The sequence below is a fragment of the Rhamphochromis longiceps genome, linkage group LG20 (assembly GCF_057381845.1).
Source record: "Rhamphochromis longiceps isolate RC_006_pf linkage group LG20, R_longiceps_female_GT1.1, whole genome shotgun sequence".
Taxonomy (NCBI): Eukaryota; Metazoa; Chordata; class Actinopteri; order Cichliformes; family Cichlidae; genus Rhamphochromis; species Rhamphochromis longiceps.
In genome coordinates, this window is record NC_140576.1 from 35,638,720 (window position 1) to 35,661,571 (window position 22,852).

A 22,852-nucleotide genomic window follows, 5' to 3' on the forward strand; every position below is an offset into this window, starting at 1 on the left:
AAAATGGGATTGGCCGTGCGAGCGGTTATCTTTGCAAAGACCGCAGCGGTGCGATGAGAGTGCAGATCTGACATCGATAAGATGCGTTTCACTGAGTTCGTTCAGCAAAGTTTGGCGGAGTTACTCAGAACTCCTGTCCATGGAGCGCACAGCCGTCGTGACGTCACCCCCCGTTGCTGCAGAAACGGCGCTTTCACTCACCGGAATTCAAACAAAGCGCGAAAGGATGTTCTTCAAAATAAGAGCACATAAAACCCGCAAACCTTTCATTTGAAAACGTAATTCCACACAGATTTATGATAATATTCATTGGCTGATTCGGTCACTGATTCGAGGTTTAAAAACAGGGCAAAAACCCCAAATATATAAAATAATTTTGCTAAAACCCAGACAACGAGCTGATGCGGAACTTTGAGAAGCAAGTCTGCACTCAGAAACCTCATTTTAATGGTTAATTAACCTTAATGTCAGTGGTCAATGAGACATGAAAATTACACGTGTGCACTCATCAGTCAAATATGAAAAGTTTGTCTTTAGTGAAGACTTGAGACTCCTCTAAACACTCTTTTACCTACACTGTCTTTTCTTTCTTTGTTTTTTACTCTTTTTTTCTATGAGGAAGTGTCTCTAATGACACTCTCAGGCAGAGAAGCCTCCACCAACAATTACAGCATTACAAAGTGCAAAAATATTAAAACAAGTCACTGTAACTGTTCTTTAACCAGTTAAATGATCAAAAATCTTTATATTTGTCAAGCTCTGCAAAAGGTGAATACCTTACTAGGTATTTAAAAAATGTGAGTAACTCAAAATTTTGAGATAATAAACTTAAATTTTGGCATATGGCTAGCATTAAATAAATGAATAATAAAATAAATAAGTAATAATGGTAAAAAAAAAAAAAAATACATTTAAATTAAAAAGTGCTGGAAACAAGCTTCCATTCCTGAGTTTAGGCAAATAATCGATTTTAAGTAATCTAAAAATATCAAAGTTACAAGGCTTGTTTAAAAAGATCTATGGTAGCAATAAGAATGAAAAACGATCATTTCCTACAGAGAGAGCGTGGGGCGCTTGAGCCATTTTAGTTTTAATCTGAAGGTACACCGGAAGTGATGCCGTTTGTGTTGAGGCTAATCTGACGAGAATGGAAGCGTTGAGGAGGCGTGTGGTTCCAAACAGGAAGAAACTGGGAAAACACGCATTAAATACGATATCCTCGGACACAGCCTACTAACAGCCTGGGGCAGATGGTACAAACTACTTTTTCTCCATGCCGGAGGCCTGTGGACCGTTCCTGGTGTACTCCTTTTAGATCTGTCCCGCAGTCGGAGGGGCTGTTTGGGGGGGCTGACGCACCAGCAGAAGCGCAGGAAGGCGGGGGGCTGTCATAGCAGCAGGCTAGGCTAGGCTAAGCCTGGCTAAGCTAACCTAAGCGCTGCAGCCCGGAGAAACCTTGAACTTGTGTAAACTTTGTGGAGTACAACACCGGAAGTAGCATCACCGGAGTGGTTAAACGACAACCACGGACTCCACAGATGAGACAAATATACACAGACGTCTATTATTTTTATAGGTTTTTTTTTTCCTAAAAAGTGTTAGCCTGGCAGCGGACTTATAGCCAGTTAGCTGTTGAACACATCCAGGCTCTGGCAGAGGGACGTGAGCGGGAGAAAATCGCCTCAGTTTGCCCCATGCACATCCGCAGAATGGATCTAATTTGCGTTGTTAACCAGTGAAAAGCTATTGGACGCTAACTAACACAGTGGATGTTAATTAATCACTGAGGTATCAGCGGATGAAGATTGTTTTTTGACACATAAGAGGGACTTTTTTTCTGTTTTGTCATATCGGTTTTTGTGATAACTTCTGCTTTCCGTTAGTGTGGTTATCATGGAGGTAGGGGAGCCTGGCAGCGGCAGCTCGGAGCGGTTACATAACGCCAGCAGGCCGGTAGAGAAGCTGCTGAACGTCGCCTCCTCTTCAGCCTCCTCAGCCTGGCTCTGACAGCTGTAAACCCCCTCCAGCGCATACACACACACACACACACACACTCACAGACTCACAGACGCACAAACAGACACAGACAGACTGACAGCAGGACAGCAGCATGGAGGTGGTGTGAGGCATCTGGGAGATAGAAAACAGCAACGAGAAGGATCGTTTTGCTGAAGATGGAGTCCAACCCACTGATTAACGGTGAGAAATACTGCTGCAGGATACAGTTGCGTGCGTGCGTGTGTGTACCGCAGTCCTGCGTGTGTTTCTGTGCACTTTGGAGGGAAGAAGCAGCAGCTTTGCAACAGGTGTGTGGAAGCTGCTGTGGCCTGCAGCTGGGTTGGACCTGAATTGTTTTCATGCTGCTGCAGGCGTGTACAAACTTGCAGCCTGAGAGAGAAAATCCACACTAAATGCTCTTTAACTATTCACAGTAGGGGGGCAGAAAGTCACTGCAGGGGGGATGGTGTGTGTTTATATGTTTTCTGTTGCTACAGCACTAATACCTGTTTATGATTTGGAGCAGAGCACACTACTAGAGATTAATACAGGGGTTATGAAAATGACAGTTTCTGCTTTATTTTATCAATTCATATGAACATAAATGGAAATGCAGCATGCTAAAAAAAAAACATTGTCAATCAGTAACTTCTGAGATGGTATTGCATAGTGAATCGAAATCTATTTGTACGTCTCTGCAGTTTTAATTACATCTTTTTTGAAAAGATCAACACCACTGGTTGAAATACAGTTCCAAACCATGACAGAGTCTCCACAGTGTTTTACAGGTGGCTGTAGACACTGTTGTAGCTTTCTCCTGACCTCCTTCATACATACTGATGATGATTTGACTCAGAAATATCAAATTTGGATTAATTGCTCAATTAGACCCTTTGTCAGTGATTTTCACTTGAGTTCTTGTGTAATTTTCATACATCAACCTTTCCTTTTCCATTCCCTTTCACTGCTTTCTTGACTGCCACCCTTCCACTGAGATCATTGCTGAAACTTCAGTGATCTCTCAGGTCCTGTGTCAGGTTTTTGCTGGATTTGTTTTAAGGACGTGACTTTCAGATGCTGTCTGTCTGATGTAAACAGTTTCTTAGTTCTGCGAGTTTTTCTTTTGTCCTTAACTTGTCCACTTTCTTAGATTTTTCAAGGACATGCTGCACACCATGGCGAGATATAATGCAAGTGCTTGGCAATGTGGTCGAGCAAAAATACTACAGTATGCACTACAGTTTTACAGTACTGTGCAAAATGGAACAACGTTGTGATGATACTGATTGGTTTTGGGCTGCAATTGAGGTTATCGATTGCTTCCATGTGTTCTGCTTTTGCTAGTTGGCACCAGAAATACCTGTTGGCTAAATGAATGATTTTTGTTTTATAATGTACAACGGCAGTATCTATTCGTTCAAAAATGACACAACTTCATTGACCACTAGCCAGAGCAAAAGCCCTGACACATAGCTGTGGCCCATCTGTCTGATCTGACCCATTTTTCCAATCCGATGCCAACTTTCTGGCTGTGAGTGTGTGATACAGCATACCTGTTATCAGCATTAAATTAATAAACCGTGTGTAACCTTGGCTACGTTCACTTTGCAGGTCTTAATGCTCAATTCCGATTTTTTGATCAAATCCGATTTTTTTGTCTGCTTGTTCACACTACGAATAAAATGCGACAGCAAACGTGCTCTAGTGTGAACGCTCAAAGCGGCCCGCATGAGCAAAAGATGTCACACACAACGCGCTCTGTTTAGACCCAGACCAAACAATATTGTTTGACTGATGGCCCTTAATATAAAGACTTCGGATTTTACGTTTCCCAATTTTTGCTTTAAGTTATTTTGTTATTTACATAATAATGTAAATAACCTAATAATGATCCTTATTGCTGTTTTAGAGGAGCGGTGCTTCAAAGGATAGTTGCAGATTTCTGTCAGAATCTGCAGATTATACAGTACAAATAAAATGTTAACGTTGTCTTCCCAACAGTTTCACTGACATCTACTCTGGATGGCCAGGAAGCGTTCACGATGTGTTCTCCAGCGCTGATAATTAGCATCTGTCTTGTGTCAGTGACGTAAAAGACGGATTTAATGCGACATGACTATTCAAACAGCAGTCGCTTTCTAAAACATCGGATATGTATCGGATTCAGTACCACATATGACAGTGACCCAGATCGGATTTGAAAATATCGGATTTGTGCCGTTCACACTGTCACACCATGATCGGATATGGGTCGCATAGGGTCAAAAAATTCGGATTTGATGTGCCACAGCCGCTCTATCACGTGACACATACTGCTCCGACGGGCTAAGGTTATGAGCTGAGTTTGGCTGCCACGATTAGTCAACTAGTCACGATTACGTCAACTATCAAAATCGTCGACGACTGGTTTAATCGTCGACGCGTCGTTTGAAGCTTTGTAAGATCACAAAAGACGCAGGAATAAGTAGCATGATTTAAGAGTGCAATAACGGACTGAAACAGAAGATGGCAGCACTGCATGTACAAGGATGCCAGCTGCCGTTAAACCCTGAAGAAGAAGAAGCAGTGTCCCAGAATTCATATCGCAGCCCAGCTCAGTTTCCAACAATGGCGGCAGCTAGTTAGTTTTAATATTACTCTTATTATTCTTTCTGGGTCACAAAATAAATGTTTAGCATATTTTCAGGCGAGAATGTAGCTGTGTAAACCTCAAATATCTTCTCAGTTTATCAAGACACTAGGGCTGCTCAATTAATCGAATTTTAATCACGATTACGATCTGGGCTTTCAACGATCATTAAAAATGACTGAGCCGATTATTAGCCCCTCCCTCATTTATCCGCAACACCTTAAAGGCCGGTCCGTGAAAATATTGTCGGGCATAAACCGGTCCGTGGCGCAAAAAAGGTTGAGACCGCTGATTAAGAGGACCCGAGGGAAGCTCGGAAAGCTAAGCAGAAGTTATTTGGAGAGGAGAGTGACTGCCGTTGGTTGAAAAGAGAGGTAAAAAAAAAAAAAAAAAAACTTCAGTGGTGTTGCACACTATTTTATATTATTTTTTAAAGTCATTATTCAATACATTGTTATTGTTAACCCTTTAAAGCCGGTCAGAGCAGCACGCTCCGTTTTGTGTAACTATTTTTAAATCCCTGTAGAACCTGAACCGTGTAAGCTAGCGCAATAATTTGTTTTGCATATGAAACTTACATCTTATGTCATCAGCTTGTCCTCGGTCACGGTTTCCTTCCACATAAATTGCATAAAAAGCGCTTGCAGGAACAAAAACATAATATTCCAGAAACACGCTTTGCCGATCCGATCAGCTGTTCGTAACACTTCGCACATTGAAACAGAAGTCACCGCTAACTATCACATGTCCGCCATTTCCTGCCCGAAACCGGAAGTGATGTCATTTTCGCGGAAAATGTAGTTTTTTTTTTTACTTGTAGGCCTTAAAAGCCTATACTGGTCATGTTTGACTTTTCTGAATAGTTTCTGGGATGCTTAGAACTCGAATTGCACTGCTGGAAATAGTTTATTTTGATGCACCTGCTGTTTTCTTTGCAAATTTGCATCATAGGATTGTTTTTGTTTTTCCTGCAGTATATAAAAATTGGTGTATCTCCAAAATAAAACTATGAAGACACTCAAAATTAATTTCCTGTTGTTGTAAACTATTTTTTGCAACTTTTTTGTATTTAAAGTTTTGAGGGATAAACCTCTTAAATTTCTCCAAGTAGAAATATATGTTAAAAAACAAAAACGATTTTCAATTTTTTTTGTAGTTTATTGCACTTTTTTGCAATTAATGTAGTTACTATGGACTTAATGCATACATATTATTAAAATATGGGCTATAACAGTTGTATAGCAACTTGAAATGCTCCCACAAATGGCACTACAACATGTAAAAAAATAATATAAGCTCTGGCGGACTTGGTTCTATGGTAGGTCTTAAAGGGTTAAATAAATATCGTCAAATAATCGAGATCTCAATTTCAGTGAAAATAATCGTGATTATCATTTTAGCCATAATCGAGCAGCCCTACAAGACACCACATATTTTCAAAAGCGCTCCGACGTTTTCGGAGACATCTGTTACCCACCAGCTCGATAGCTAGCCGGGGGCTAGGCTCACTAGAGCCGTGAGAACACCGGACTCCCGGCAAATCGTTTTCAAACCCACTGCCGTCTTTCGCTTTCACTTAGATACCTTAAAACTGTTATTGTTTGGCTTTTTCAGTATTTTATTAGTTCCTGAGTAAATCGGTTTGGCTGAGATTAAAGTTATAGTTTTTACACAGCTGAATAAACGTCAAGGAGACAGCTGATTATCAGAAGTGTGAGATGCTCGAGAATATACTGCGGTGTCCTGTTATATTTTAGATAGCAAGGAGTTTATTAAACTTCACTGAAACAATCTGCAAATGTCATTAAAATTTAATAACCCATCAACTTGTCTTTATTTTTAGTTAGCACTTACCTTAAACACTTAAAGCTGTAAGCTAATGATAGTTATATAAGAGCAGATGCTGCTGGGGCAATAAGCTGTACGTTTTACGTTCAATGGATGCATGATCTGATTAGTCGACTAATCGCAAAAATAATCGGTGACTAGTCGATAGGGCTGAACGATTATGGAAAATAATCTAATTGCGATTTTTTGCCCCAATATTGCGATGCGATATGCGATTATTTTTTAAGGTCTTTGTCTTCTGTATTATTAAACAAAGACAAGCAATACATCATATAGTATGGCCAATACTATATTACATTAATTTTAAACTGTTCTTTCCTGGAAGACAGACCTCTGTTATGATGACATGAGGTGATGCATGAATTGATGACTGACATTTTTATTTAACTTCTTCAATCACAACAGTATATTTGAACATACACAATAGTTTATTTTTAGCTTACAAACATCTGAGCATAAAGTGCTGACAAGGAACCCTGGTGTAAACATTAAAATGAAAGTCAGTACAATGTGCAGATTGCAGAAATATACATAAAAAAAATCAGTGGCTTTACCACACTCAGTTTTTCGACATCTGTGAACTACTAGACAGTCATTCAATTAAAAAATAATATTAAATAAATAAAACTAATAAATAAAAAATACACACATCTTACTGATCTCTGCAGTCAGTAACATTACACATAAAGTGCAAACATAATAGCAATTGTATAAACACACACACAAACACGCCTTTAAAGTTTAAAGGCGTGAAATTGGACGGTCTAGTTCTGATTAGCGTCACCGCTGTCTCGGTGGAGTTTAATAAACTCGGCCGTCTGCTTCTTGCTATCTAAAATATAACCAGACACTGGTGTAAATTCTCGACTGTCTCATACTTCTGTTTAATAAGTTTTCTGTTTGACGTTTAGTCAGCTGTGTGAAAACCAAGGAGGAACCCACCCGGGGGATTAATAAAGTTTTATTTTATCTAATCTAATAACTTTAATCTCAGCCAAACCGATTTACTCACGAACAAACAAAACACTGAAAAAAGCCCAACAATAACATTTTTAGGTTGTCTAAGTGACTTATATATTACGTTTAACCCGAGCAGCGAAACTCCGCGGTGATCTGAAAATGATGTGCCGGGAGTTGTGCCGTTCTCGGCCGCATCAGTAACCCTCGAGCTCCCGGCTAGCTGTCGAGCTGGTGGGTAGCAGACGCCTCTGAAAACGTCGAAGCACTTTTGCAAATATGGGATATCTTGATAAACCGAGCAGATATTTGATGTTTACACAACTACTTTCTCGCCTGAAAATATGTTAAAAGTTTATTTTGTGACCCAGAAAGATTAGTATGAGTAATTTTAAAACTTAGTAGCGGCCGCCATTGCTGGAAACTGGAGTTTGGCTGGGCCGCGCTATGAATTCTGGGATATGGTAGTAATTTGGACAGCCTTCGGCACGTCGCTGTGACGTAATCGGTCTACAAATGCGGCCTCAGGAGGATGCAGCCCATGAATTTGGACATGTCCAGAGTATAATCGCAGCCTTTGCGGTTAGAAAATTGCACTTGATCATGTCGCGATATTATCGCAAATGCGATATATCGTTCAGCCCTACTAGTCGACTATCAAAATAATCGTTTGTGGCAGCCCTAGAGCTGAGTTACGCCATGTTGCAAGTTTTGTGAGGTGCTTTTGTGATATTTAATGGATCGGATTACATTTTTCATTACTCTCCGATATCCGATCCAGTAATTTAGGTCAGTATCGGACCAATACTGATACGTAATATCTGATCGGTTCATCTCTAGTAAAAAGTAAGGTTTTGTTTTGTTTGGGGGGGTGTTGCAAACATAGGTTTTGCCCCCTGCTGGCCAATAGAGCGAATGCAGGTTTAGGGCACAGACTGCAGTAAAGATCCAAGCGCTCTGGGCCTGTGTGGTTTATGAAGTGTGGCGTCTGCTTGAATTTCACTGTAAAAACTGTCATTAACACAGCCCTATCACAGACATGATGCCTACTGTTATCATGGAGACAGTGTCAGGTCTGTGATGTAATATCACCTGCTGCCATGGCAACACTGACTCATTCTGATGTGTGTTGAGCGATGCTGTGAGATGTGACATGTTTCTGGTATGATGCGTGCTGATGAGGAGTCACAGCGCTGTCAGCTGTGCTATCGGGACCATCGTGTGGTTGGATTCCACGTCATTTCAAGGCTGAAGGTCCCTCTCACAAACATCCTGTTTTTGCTTTGACTTTATTCTGAAAGTTTTGACCAGAAGTGGTGATTTGTATCTTCTGAGCTTTCAGGATGTTCGTCTTCAGTTCTTTATCTGCTGTGTCAGTCTGTGTTTTTGGAGGAAAGTACATGTTCACTGCCATGTTCCAGACACCTCTTGACTTTGTTGACTCTGAAATAAGAGAATCTTTGGGTTATCTGTTCAAGAAAAGAGCTGATTTTAAACTGTGAGCCACTTGCCAGGTTCAGAGCATCTGCGAATCTAACCTGCCTGCTTGGCAGGTTATATTCTGACTCCTCCCCTTCCTGCTGCTCTTGAAGGGGCTATCTGATACTCTTTTCATTTCCTCTTAAATAGAATCGGTGTCAAAGCTCGTATTGAAGTGCATTAATGCTGTATTATATTAAACACAGTCAAAGTTTCAACATAATGAAGGCAGCGTATATACGAGGACATATATGTGCACCAAAAGAGCTTCAGACTGCCCAAACACCCAGTTTCAGAGAGTTTATTTCTACTCTTAGGTCTAAAGATTAAGATGGCCTTAATCATCAGGCGACTAAAATGACCAAGTGGGTGTCATTTATTACCCCATTGCATTTCATACAGGAATATATACTGTTTCCTTTATCTATGACAGATGACGAACATATTCTAATGAAACTAAATCATATTTCTATTATCTTGTTTTGTTTTTTTGGCATCACAGTTTCCATACTTTATGCCATACTTGGCTGGTTTAGAAGAGATGTGAAAACTCAGAAAGTGGCCAACTGTTCACCCACACAGAGATCAATAGCAGTGATATAGTATTTGAGTAACTGGGCTACAGACACAGTCCAAATATCCCTAAAAGCAGCCTGTCTGTCGGCTCTGGCTCATCGGTTGTCGAACCACAAGCACTTCAGGGGCATCTCTGAATCTCGACTTAGAGAGACGACCTAAAATGACCTGTTTCAGTCAGGGGAAGAACTGAGGGGCTGCACCACGGCTCAGTATAAGATTTATGAAGGTTGTTTTGAACTGTGAGTCATGCAGAGCTACTGTCAGAATGGATTCCTGTTTAATTGGCATTGAGGAATTAGCCACAAAACGATTTTCAGAAAAGCCGACAGTGTTAGAAAAAGAGGTGTCGGTAATGTATCTTAAACTGCCATTGTTTTAAATCGTGATTTCAATTTTAAATCCATTAATCAATCAGGCTTTTTATCCGACCAAAAGGTAACAAAATATTGTTTAATTTCCTTTGATATTATAAATCATTGACAAATTAATCTTTTATATTTTTAAGCTGCACAATCAGACAAAGTTTGATTGAAGACTAGTTTCCTTTAGTAAAACCAGACACTTTCCCCTGTAACCAGAACAGTATGTTGAGATCTGACTGACAAACTGATGTCAGGAAGCAGAGAAACCACAGTGCAACAGGACGTGGTTTCTGGGAACAAACCAGTGGTTCGACTCAGTCTGTGTTTGGGTTTTTCTGTTTTCCTCTCAGCGTTTGTTCTGTGGGAACTTCAGAAAAGTCTGCGTATTCAGAATATGGATTAAGACAGAGCAAAGCTGTCACACTCTGGCATCTAGATGTGTAATAGTTTATTTTCTGAACTTGTGAACGTGTTCATTATAAAACTACGGCTGCAACTGATGTTGACTCTGGCATTTCGTTTTTCAGTTGCTCAAGTATCTTGGCTGTAGTAGAATTAAGATTACTAAAATATCAGCCAGTTTAAGTATAAAAAGCAAGGGTACCAAAAACTGAAAATGCACTAAATAAAAACAAGTAGTAGCTAAACTGAGCTTCAATTGCTGAAAATTCCTTTTTCAAAACAAAAAAAGAGCAGAACTGGAGCTGAAGATCATCAAAATGAAGAAGTGCTGAAATAAATGCTGTACAAGAGAAAAAGAGCAGAAATTAGCTCAGCAGGCAGTTTCTGATTGGTGGCAGTTTGTAAACACCCCTATCACACAAATGTGGACACGCATGTCCCCACACAGCAATGTTTGCACATAAGGACACACACACACTGTGATACACACCTGCCTCTGTGTTTCTATGCCAATCAGTCTGAACCAGTGTCTTTTATACAGTCACTGGTCTGAATCTGCTGAATTTAAATCCACCTTTCAGGAGCAGCTTGTGTCTGCATCCTTAAGTCATTTTTATGCTCACTGCATCCTTTGTGTCTCAGGTGTCACATGACGATTTTCACATCACATCCTGTGTTGTGAGAGACAATCTTTGTAGCGCGTTGGTCAGTCAGTCACCTCTTCATTTTTGTAACTTGGAGCATTGATCTGCAGCTGTCGCAAAAATCCTACACCGAAGCTCAGACTCGTGCAAATACACAGAGTGAGATGTTGTAATCGGTTTGAGAACTGAGTCTTAGGCTACGTTCACTCTGCAGGTCTTCGTGCTCTATTCAGATTTTTTGATCAAATCTGATTTTTTTGTCTGCTTCTTCACACTACAAATAAAATGTGACAGCAAACGCGCTCTAGTGTGAACCCTCAAAGCAGCCCGCATGCGCAAAAGAAGACGTCACACACAACGCGCACAGCATTGTGTGACTGATGGCCCTTAATATAAAGACTTGTTTCGGACTTTACGTTTCCCAATTTTGCTTTAAGTTATAAAGTTATTTTGTTATTTACATTTGGCCTAATAATGATCCTTATTGCTGTTTTAGAGGAGCGGTGCTTCAAAGGATAGTTGCAGATTTCTGTCAGAATCTGCAGATTATACAGTACAAATAAAATGTTCACGTTTCTCCAACGTTGTCTTCCCAACAGTTTCACTGGATGGCCAGGAAGCGTTTGCGATGTCTTCTCGGGCACTTCTCCGGTGCTGATAATTGGCGTCTGTCTTGTGTCGGTGACATAAAAGACGGATTTAATGCGACATGACTATTCAAACAGCAGTTGCTTTCTAAAACATCAGATATGTATCGGATTCAGTACCACATATGAAAGTGACCCAGATCGGATTTGAAAATATCGGATTTGTGCCGTTCACACTGTCACACCATGATCGGATATGGGTCGCATAGGGTCAAAAACATCGGATTTGATGCGCTTTCGCCTGCAGTGTGAACGTAGCCTAAGTTTCTAGTTTTTCTTTTATAAATTTTAAAATGTCACTGTTTGAAAACCATCCATCCATCATGCAGGGCTTTTGAAAACCATAAAAGATATAACAAAACTAGTAATACCTTAATGGTGTTGGGACCGGTTTAAAGTTTTTTCTCTAGCTCAAAGTATGCGGAACTAGTTACGTTTCAAAGTAGGGTGGGTTTAAAGAGGATTAGAAGATTTTTCCATTTCATTCAAACCAACAAATAAAACTCATAAAAAGAACGGTTTCCGTAGCACAAAGTATACAGAAGTAGTTAAGTGCCAAAAAAGTGCAGAGGGTTTTAGTTATGTGAAATGCTTAAACAGCATTCACATTATTTATTTACAGGGATTGATGGAACAGAAGATCAGGCAGCTGGGGGGAGGAAGAAGCTTTTATAAAGGTTAAATAAATGCGCTGCACTGTCAGCAGAGAGGTGCACGAGTCGCTCGGCTCCGGCTCTTATTTTTTAACTCATCAGATGCAGTTTCTTTTTCAGAAACCAGAATTTCTAATGGGATTCCCACCGTCTGCGGCGGTGGTTGTTATGGTCAGCTCACAGTGTGAGGGCAATCTGACTCGTCTCTGTGCCACGCTGAAACCTGCGTGCAGAGATTAGCTGCTGCATTCATTAATTCGCGCAGCGCCCTTGTATCTGGCGTAATCGTCGTCATGTGTTTGTGTGAATTTTCCTGCAGAGATCAGGTTCACGGTTTTGCTCTGCTGTTCCTGCACAAGGTAAACAGCACACCAAGAATTCTGCTGAAGCCTCTGCTCTATCATTACTGAGCAGCAGTGGTGGAAGATAATAAAGTGTATTTACCCAGGTACTGCTTTTGTGGTGCTTTTATTTCCCTTTTGTCTGCAGCTATAGCGTTGTTTGAAGAGCAAAGGCTTTTCCTTTTTTAACCTCTCAAAGAAAAAGTAAACCGTTCTGCTCTGCTAGTTAAAACTTGTTTCTGTTGACGTCTCTGCAGTTCTTCACATTCACTTACATTCTTTTTGTTCTGATTTATTGAGTTTGACTGTGCCTAATTATGTGCACTTGCACTAGCGAACAGTAACAGTCTGGAACGGTGTTTGATTTGGATCTGATGCTCGCTCCCAAACTTGATTACCTGGTTTATCCAGTTCTTCTTTGTTTACTATGTGGCATGCCAGCAGTGGTTTGTGGGTTGCTGGGAGGGAGGGCTCACATAGTATGGAAGAAGCTTACAGCTTATGATCATTTGGATGCTTTTCAGTTTTCATGCATTTGTTTGTCACATTTTATTGTACAAAGTTAGGAAATCTGTGTTTAAGTGGAGCCACATGTTTCCGTATGTGTAAAGAATGAATCCCAGCCACCTCCTCATAGTAATTGATACAGATCATTCATTTTATCATGGGTGTTGGCTCAGTACTGGGAAAAGTTGGATCAGTGTCTTTAACTTGCACGGTGCAATAAGTTTCATGTACATTTGCTTGAATTATTTATTTAGATAAATATTCATTTAAAGGTTCTGCTCTTTAAATATTTTAATAGTCCAGTATAGAATAAATTAGACCATAATGCAGAGTCTTTACTCTGGGACTGGAGTGCAGCTCCACAGTGACGCACCGCAGCAAGCTCGGGAAGATGGAGCCCAGTCTAGAGGAGTCAGAGCTAGTTAGCAGTAACTGGACTTTCAAAATAAGAGCGAGGGGATTAGCTAGTGATAAGCTGAACATGGATGGTGGCGTCCCCTTGGATGCATAAAAAAATACACATCCAAGAAAAAAATTTAAGATATTTAATATATTTGGGTGGGTTATCCCGTCCAGGGTCAGGTCACGCTGTGTGCTGATTGGTGATTCTGTGAATCCTGTGATTGTGCTGAAGGTCAAGGTCACATTTGTCACTTCACGTAATAACCTGTGAATCAGGATGGCCAGATGAGCTACTGCGCCTGCTTTCAAAATGTGGACATGTATATTATCGCACTCTGACCACATCACATCCCTCTCTCACAGCGGTGACCATCCCACTATAGAGGTCAGCTTTTTATTGCTGCCAACAACAAATAACTGTAAACAAACTGTAAATACTGCTAAAAACCAATAATAATCTTCAGCGTTATCATTAACATTAATAAGGGCTTCACATCCTCCTCCGAGTATCCCTGGTCCTCCGTGTGTCAGATTCATGCTGACACCACAGTGGCTGTACTGAGTGCCTGTGAGCTGATGTCAGCAGTGAACCCTCCTCATTGCTCTGTTTTTCTCTCCTCACCCTTGGTTACCATTGATGAAAGGTCTCACCATGGCGATGGTTTCCAAGGTGTTCGATAGGTTAGTTGTGTACCAGGTCAGCCAATGGTAATGAGGTTCATTTCCATGGCTGACAGGCATCTCCCTCTGTGTAATCTGTTTAATGTTGACCTTCTCAGAGGAGTCTCTCTCTGGCTTCTGCTGGAGAGTACTCATTCTCTTAAATCCCTGACTGTGTGATTGTGTCTGACAGTCAGAAAGTATTACACTCCGAGGCTTTAAGCAAGTTTCAGCTTTAAAATGACTTATTTCCTCGTAAAACTGTGGCAGATTATTTTTCTGTTGTGATTTTATACCGTAAACTGATGTTTGTTTCAGGTGAGCTGGCCCACCTGTGCTCTCACCTGTCATTCATTACTCTGATGACCTGTTTGGTTTCCTGCAGCAGTTTTACGCTGAGCTTTATGCTGGATTTCTGACTGGAAACCATAGTCTCCATTATTTTAATCAGTCTTAAGTAATTGATTTAATAAACATGATTCTTCTTCAAAAATTGACAGATGAAAAATTGGGCACAGAAAGGAACGGTGTGATATGCTGGCTAATCTGTAAGCGAGTTGAAGCCAGTGTAGCAGATGGTTTTGAATGTAAAGCACATCTCCCAGGATTGATCGCCGTTTCCTTCTGGGTTGCATCCTCCACTTGGGATGCAGACGGAGCCAACAAGGTGTTCGGGGGGCAGCAGACTGCGTAGCAGCCGTGCAGACGGTGACACTTGTGCTCCTCGTCTATTTTATTATTTTTATTTTTTTGTTTGTTTGTTTTTGTAGGCTTGCGTGTGGCGCGCCTGGGAATGCCCGGGAGTGTAGATGTAAAGCAAAGTTTTGCCTCACATGTCTCCTTCAAATACAGTTGCTGAAGTGTTTTTAGAATATTTTGAAATCTTAAATATTTATTCCTGCCAGCCAGTGAAAGAACTCCTTTCTTCCAAAGTATAACTAATAGCTGGATTTAAGTGGCATTTAAGTGGTTATTCAGCTGCCCATAAATGACTATAATAAGCATGGTCTTTATTTTTGAAACAATCCTCAACTGTCTGTCCGTGTCCTCAGCGATGGACCCGTCCATCACGCTGTGGCAGTTCCTGCTTCATCTGTTGGAGGACCAGCGGCAGCGTCACCTGATCTCCTGGACAAGTGAGGACGGCGAGTTCAAGCTGCTAGACGCCGAGGAGGTGGCCCGCCTGTGGGGGCTCCGCAAGAACAAGCACAACATGAACTACGACAAACTGAGCCGGGCACTGAGATACTACTACGACAAGGTACTGCTGATAATACTACTGTTACTGCAGCAAAACGAGTACTACGTTACCTCCAGGTCGGCAGGCTCACCATTTTTTCCCCCTCTTTCAGAATATCATAAAGAAGGTGAGCGGCCAGAAGTTTGTCTATAAGTTTGTAAGTCAGCCTGACCCCTCCCTCCCCGATGGGATACGCAGTATAGAGGAGGGCCAGAGGAGGGACGTCAGCGACTCAAACAACCAATCAAAAAGCCTTGGGGGCGTGGCACCAACTTGTCCGACAAAGGGCTTGCCCCAGGTACGTCCACACTTCCTTTGTTTCCTACAGGGTGTTATGAATAATTGGCTGATTGCTTTTTTTCTTTCTTTGCGTCTGTCTGCGTGGATCACCAGCGCTCGTCACCCAGCAGCTCCCAGAAGAGCTCCAGAAACGACTACATGAAGTCCGGCCTCTACTCCACCTTCACCATCCAATCCCTGCAGGCCTCACCCAATCCACGGCCAATCAAATCAGAGCTCCTCCTGCAACAAGAGCCTGTCCCCAAAGTTGATCGCACACCGAGAGAGGTAAAAAGAGTTAAATGTTACCCCCTGACCCCTCTGTGCACTTCATAATAATAATAATAATAATTCAGCGCAGCTGCTGGACTTTGTGTTTCACACTGCTTGAGGTTGTGCAGCTAACATTTTTTTGTTATTTAATTCCTGTGATTTATGCGGGTTGTGAAAGGATTTGCTTTTTTTTTTTTTTGCAAACGTATTTATTTTACCAGAGGAGGACCTAGTCACAGTTAATAAGTGACCTGCTTCTGAAGTTGATCCAGAGTCACATCACAGCAAAATTGAACAGAAAAACGAGGTGCTGTTCATAGGAAATATTAGACACTTGTTTTCACATCACTGTCTTTGTACATTTAAGCAGTGAAAATTTAATCTTGTTGGGCTCCTAATGCCAGTCTATGCACAGATAGATGGTAAATGGCCTGTATTTGTATAGCGCTTTACTTAGTCAACGACCAGGACAGAGAGAGCAGGGGGTCGAACCGGCAACCTTCCGATTACAAGACAAACTGCCAACTCTTGAGCCACGATCGCCTCACAGCGCTTGAGCCCCATAGATAGATGGGGCTGGTTGTGTCTTCAATGACATTTGGTTAGAGTCTTTGTCAAATCAGTCTATTCTTCTTGTTATCGTTAACTTCACCCATCTTGAGGGTCGTAGTCATTATAAGTTGATTAGGAGTAAAAGCAATATTTAGCTTTTTCTCCTGTTAATGTATTATTTCTTTTTTTTAAACGCTTTTTTTTCTTATTTATTTTTCTATTTTTCAAATGGATCTCTAATACACTTTTTCTTCCTGACCCTTGCGCTGCCGTGCCATGTCTATGTCTGTGCCATATGACGAACACACGCATGTGCACATGCACTATTTGTGGCAATCAGCTGCTCTAACTCCAGGCCTTTTTTGGCGTGTCCTCCTCCTCAGGTGTGTGTGTTACCGGAGTCTAAATCCTCTCCGTCCGTGGGGAGCGCTGCGGACTCTGTTCTCCAGGTCATCGTCACTCAGACGTCTCCCTGTCCGACCCCGGCTCTCAGCCCACAGATACCAGCCAACTCCAATGGCCAATCACAGGTCAGTAAAAAGTCACGCCTGGTACTTGGTTACTTGTCCGAGAACACCTAAAGCTGGACAGACACTGTGCGATGAGCTTGCCTCATCCTACAAGTTGTGCCTCCATCGCTTGTGTCCAGATCACCCGCTGCGCTGCCGTGCTGCTCCGTCTTTTCACTTTCATTTCTGTGTTTGCGTGTGCGCAGTGTGAGAGGCTGCAGTGACACCCTCAGGACGGCCAACAGGATTTCAAACAGGTTTGATTTTCTTACGACCAAACGATTGATGATCGGGAGCTGGTCGTGAGGTGTTTATCGCTTCTCGTTACCTCACGTATACTACACGATACACGATGAAGGCGAAATTCGGGCCGATCACCAAAACGGTCGCACGACTAAAAAATCGGCTCAAAATGAGCCAAAAATCGCACTGTGCATGCCCAGCATTAGATGACTTTATTAGATATCTCTGCTCTCAGTGACATCGTACAGATCCAAGAGTAGAAAAAACTACTTTAAACGAAGCCTGTTTTTGACTCACAGGGGTTACTTGTACGTCTACTGAAGTCATTATTTGCACCTTTGTCAGTATTCAGTATGAACATCCACCACTGGAACGTTATAAATATGATGGAAAATAACATCGTTCTCGTCTCTGGTTGACATTCCCAGAATCCTCCTGCTGCTCCGCTGAGCGACCCTCCCCAGATTTATCTCACCAACATGGGGGACCCGTCCACCCTCATCACTCTCGGAGGGGGCACGGTGAGCCCCGTCCCCCCTCCTCATGTCTCAATGGGCACACAGGGCCCACAGCAGGAGGATTGTGGGGGCCTTACCAACCCCACCAACTTCCCCTCGCACCACCCGCATGCTGCTCCTCATCAGTCTCACCCTGCCCCTGTGTTCGTTATTATCAACCCACCTCTCAATCAGCAGCAGCAACAGGTGCCGATGACGACTGCTGCTCCTCCTCCCTCTGTCGCTCTTCCTCCCACCGCCCGTCCTCCACCCATCGTCATCAAGGAGGAGAATCTGCCGTCAGAGCAGGAGCTGCTGGAGATGGTGACACTGGATGGGAAACGGGTGGAGGAGGTAAGAGGAGGAGGAAATTCTGGGTTTTTAATAAAAGTTTAACAGAAACATGGTGCTAAGGTGGTGCCCTGTGCTCTTCCATCCAGGTTCCTCAGCTGATCTGTGACTCGGGAGAGCCAGAGCCTCCCCCCACCATTGTGGAAAGCCCGCCCCCGCCCTGCATTGATGCCAGTGTTGGAGTTCAGCAGCCAGCAGAGGAGGAGAGGACAGAGGGTGAGGGCCAGGACACGCTAACAGGTGACAGGAAAGCATTTTAGATGATCTCCCTGATTGAGGAAAGGGTTTTTCTTCCCTCTCTGGGTGGAGCCCACCGAGACCGCCTTTTTATGTCTATTCCCATAATTCATTAGATTTCATTCCTGCGATTTGTTTCCTTCAGATCCAGTCATCCCCCCGGTGACGACGTCCTTGCCGGTGACCTCTCCAGCAGCTTCATCCTCGGACGCCGTTCCTCCGAAACAAAAGAAGCCACGAGGCCTGGAGCTGCCCTCCTCTCCCTCCCTGCCCCCCGGCCTCTCCCTCGATAAGGTCTGCAACACTGCTGGTCACTTTACTAAACATCACATGTAAAAGTTCAGATGTGCTTTACAAACATAAAAAAAATATTTAAAACAGAAAGTCAGGAAGACAAAGTCTGAGGTCAGTAAACTATGGCTGCTATGGGTTGCTATGACATAAAATCAAATGTCATAGCAACCGGCGGGATAAGTGACTGGTCAAAACAGTTACAGTCACCTTTTCACCTCTGCTTTGATACCAGGCTCATCATCTAGCTGTGAATCCCTCAAAGACATTTTCTCATATAGTCATGTTTTAACATTGGAAAAATGCAGGTTTTGGTTGTGAAATGGAGAAACATCACTATGTGTGCTATGTAACAACTTGAACGTTAGACATTTATCAGATAAATTGAAGTTTCCAGAATCCTTTGAGTCTGTGATGTGAGTCTCACAGCACTTAAATAAAACGTCCAGGACGAAAAGCTTTTAGCTTTTTCTCTTAAAGCTTTTAGCCGCTCTGGATGTGTTCGTTTTCTTTTCTTTAAACATCAGCAGCACATACTGCAAATGTAAATGACTATAAGACAACTTCAGAATACAACAAGATTAGGTGTAACCACAAATTTATAACATATATCCTGCTAACAAAGAGTAAAAGTCCATATATATTTTATTGTACACATTGTAATACATATTTTTAAAGTGGCAGTGGATCTACTACAAATGACAACAAATAACAGGAATATGCAGAGACTACTGTTAAGACAGTAACAAAAATTAATTGCCAGTCATGCAGAAGTCCGTGGCCACCCCCACAGAGGCTCATTTTAACTCTGTAAAAACCCAGATATTTCCACTTCTGCATAAATAATCACTTTAAATATCTTTTATTGATTTAGGTTTTATTAAAAGGATCTTAAATAGGGACACAGCTGGGCAGTTATTTCTGTCAAAAGCAAAGCGACATCAGCAGAAAGATGTCGATGCTGTTAACAAAGTATGAAACAGTCGGAACATGCACTCCTTTCCACACGGCAGGAAACGACACTGCCAGCCTGCCCACTGGCACTGACCGACTCTTCTTCACAGCTTTTGGACTCGAGTGTCGTTTGCTGTGTGGAGTCTGTGCGCTGACTCTGCAGGAGGAAAGGATGGCACCAGAGTCAGGGAGCGATAGGACACGCCCACACAAAGCAGGCCTGCTACGCCCAGAACGTGTTGTTTAACAAACAAATAATTTAAGTAGAGAGTTTAGTCCTCGGTGATCGTTTTAAAGAGCTCTAAAGTCTTGAATATTGTAGTAAAGCTGTGTAAGTTTTCGGGTTGCCAAAAATGTTTTTATCCAGGAAAACCCTGAAGATATTTTGTGTGCTGCGTCCTCGAGTCCTTATCATGAGCGCACCAAGATGAATGTGACACGTAAACAAAAATCTTCTCCACAGTCCATGATTCATAAGTTTAATCATTCTGCAGTCTGTTTGTTAGCTCTGTGACACACTTCTAATCGACTGTTAGGTTTGCTGAAATCTCACAGCGTGTAGGCGCTTTCACCCTGAACTCTAACTCCGTGTGAGCCTTGGCTGTCACAAGATTAAATAAAAATCCAAAAACACATCAGAGCTTTTAACATTTTTATTTATTTTCTCCAAACTATGGGATTATAGGGATTTATATATATTGTGTATATGTGCAAGTGTATGAGTGAATGATCGTGCTGTGTTTAGAGGTAAACGTGTGCTGTTGCTTCCTGTTCCTTCTGCAGGTGAATGCAGCAGTTAACAGTTTATTGGCTCCTGGATCAGCGACCAACACGCTCACCCCGACTGTCATCACCTCCCACGCTCTGGTAAACACTCGCTTGTCTATGTGTGGCACACGTGTCTTTATTCATATAGGCGTCTGTTCGCAACTTGGAGGATTGTGTCGTTCTAGCAGCGATCCTCTTTGCATCGCTGCTGCTGACAACAAGTTGACACGAAACACTTTCCTCTACAGCACCACAGACCTTGAATTCCCTGGAACGTCACTTATCTGTTGTTTTGTCTATAGCTGTTTGTTTAAATTATCTTTATTTCAAATCACGTAACACACAGCAGACTGTGAGAGTTTAGTGTAGAAAACTTCGCTCTCGCTCTGCAGGCCTACTTGTTGTTCCTAGAGTATTTAAAAGTAGAACAAGAGGCAGAGCCTTCAGTTTTCAGGCCCCTCTTCTATGGAACCAGCTTCCAGTTTGGATTCAGGAGACAGACACTATAAGCATAAAGTTAGGGCTGGACCAGGTGACCCTGAATCCTTCCTTAGTTATGCTGCAATAGACGTAGGCTGCCAGGGATTCCCATGATGCATTGAGTGTTTCTTCTTCAGTCACCTTTCTCACTCACTATGTGTTTATACACCTCTCTGCATTTAATTGTAAGTTATTATTAACCTCTGTCTCTCTTCCACTGCTTGTCTTTATCCTGTCTTCCTTCTCTCACCCCAACCGGTCGCAGCAGATGGCCCCGCCCCTCCCTGAGCCTGGTTGTGCTGGAGGTTTCTTCCTGTTAAAAGGGAGTTTTTCCTTCCCACTGTCGCCAAAGCGCTTGCTCATAGGTGGTCGTATGATTGTTGGGTTTTTCTCTGTATGTATTATTGTAGGGTCTACCTTACAATATAAAGCGCATTGAGGCGACTGTTGTGGTGATTTCGCGCTGTATAAATAAAACTAATTAGCATAGAGGTGCCAAACGTGCAGCATGCATTTTAGTGTTCGGGAACAGAAATGTACCCAAAGTTCAAAGTCTCGGGAAACATGTTTGAATCATAAATAACTTTATTCATAAAATGATAATTTTTTTTCATCTTGTTGGTTGTTGTTGTTTTTAGAAATGACCTCAAAGTCATTTTCAATACAAGTGAATCAAAATATTGTTCTTCAGTCCCTAATTACATGTGAAGGTCTTGTATGTGTTTATAAATCCTCTGTGATCTGTTTTTCTCCCAATATCTCAGCCTGTCCATCAGCTAAAAGGATGGTACATTGAATTCAAACATTTTCATTAAGAACTTGTTCTTGTTCACTCTAAAACAAATTTAGAGTATATGCACATATGAAGACTTTCAAGTTTAAGTTTAACTGGCTGAGATCAGATTGAGCTCTGGTTTAGTCCATTGTTCAGTTAACCTTCATCTGAAATGCTGCATTGATATTAAAGCTTGTTTTGATGAGTCATTCTTCCTGTTTTTGATTTGTTCTGCAGTGTCAGGAGTTCTTGAATTAAAGCTTCTTCTTTTTTTTCTTTTTTTTAACATTTTCTGTCTTTAAATGTGTCATCTGCATTTGTAGAGCGGCTGATAGGAACAACCTGCATTCCTTCCACAGAAAGGAATAAAGACGGATTTCACTGTTAGATACTCTGACTTGTTGATGTAAACAGAACTGAATCTGGTTGGGACGTCCACACAGGAAGTTGAATCATTTGTCAATTGTTTTTCCTTGAAATGTTCGTTCCTGTCAAACACTCTTGGATGTTTCTGTCCATTTATCCTTCCAGACTCCGGTCCTGTTGACGCCCAGCCCTCTTCCCTCCACCATCCACTTCTGGAGCACGCTCAGTCCCATCGCTCCTCGATCGCCAGCTAAACTTTCCTTCCAGGTAATAAATACACTGAGCCCACTGCATGCAGTTCCAACATCCTGAAACACAAATCCACAAACAAATGGACGATAACAAGTGCGACAAAATTCACTTCAGTACCAAAACTCCTTCACAGTAAAATCCTTTAATCAGCTGGAAACATGTGCAGGAACTAAAAGACAATATTGTTTTGGTGAAAGAGAAAAGAATCAGTCTGCAGGTGAAGTTTGTGGTGAAAACTGAAAGAAAAAAGTGTTCAGAGCTGGTTCTCACAATAAGATACTCGTCTTTTAAAATATAATCTGTCGGTTGTTCATTTGCAGAGCTCACACTGAACCTTACCTTACAGCCACATAACGCTTTGGTCTTTGTCTGTATGCAGGTTTGGTAAATGAAACCACAGCTTCAGTTTCACAGAAAATTCACACGTTTGTGCAGCAAGTTTGCAGTTCTGCTTGTCGCTTCACGCACGCCGTCATGCACACTGGTTCACGTTCAATACATCAGCAGCTGTTAGTTGGGAAGTTTAGACACTTAGATGCTCATTTACACCAGAAGTGAAATCCTACTGCCTGTGGTGATCCGCTTCATTCCTTCTGCAACAATTCATGTCTCAGTCTGCGCTGAAAAGATCATTTTAGAGGCCGTCTGTCATCATTATCGTCCCTTTATCTCTGTGT

General features: G+C 42.0%; 1 protein-coding gene across 1 annotated transcript in view; it reads left to right on the forward strand.

Annotated features, from left to right (window-relative positions):
- The first annotated feature begins 1,137 nt into the window (after positions 1–1,137).
- elk1 (ETS transcription factor ELK1) overlaps positions 1,138–22,852 on the forward strand; it is a 36,057-nt gene continuing 14,342 nt past the window's right edge. The window contains exons 1-10 of the mRNA XM_085393253.1: positions 1,138–2,199; positions 15,161–15,369; positions 15,461–15,646; positions 15,742–15,915; positions 16,836–16,982; positions 17,633–18,055; positions 18,142–18,292; positions 18,435–18,583; positions 20,318–20,401; positions 22,089–22,190. Coding sequence (XP_085249379.1) covers positions 2,175–2,199; positions 15,161–15,369; positions 15,461–15,646; positions 15,742–15,915; positions 16,836–16,982; positions 17,633–18,055; positions 18,142–18,292; positions 18,435–18,583; positions 20,318–20,401; positions 22,089–22,190 — 1,650 coding nt within the window. The 5' untranslated portion in view covers positions 1,138–2,174. The remainder of the gene's footprint in view (positions 2,200–15,160; positions 15,370–15,460; positions 15,647–15,741; positions 15,916–16,835; positions 16,983–17,632; positions 18,056–18,141; positions 18,293–18,434; positions 18,584–20,317; positions 20,402–22,088; positions 22,191–22,852) is intronic.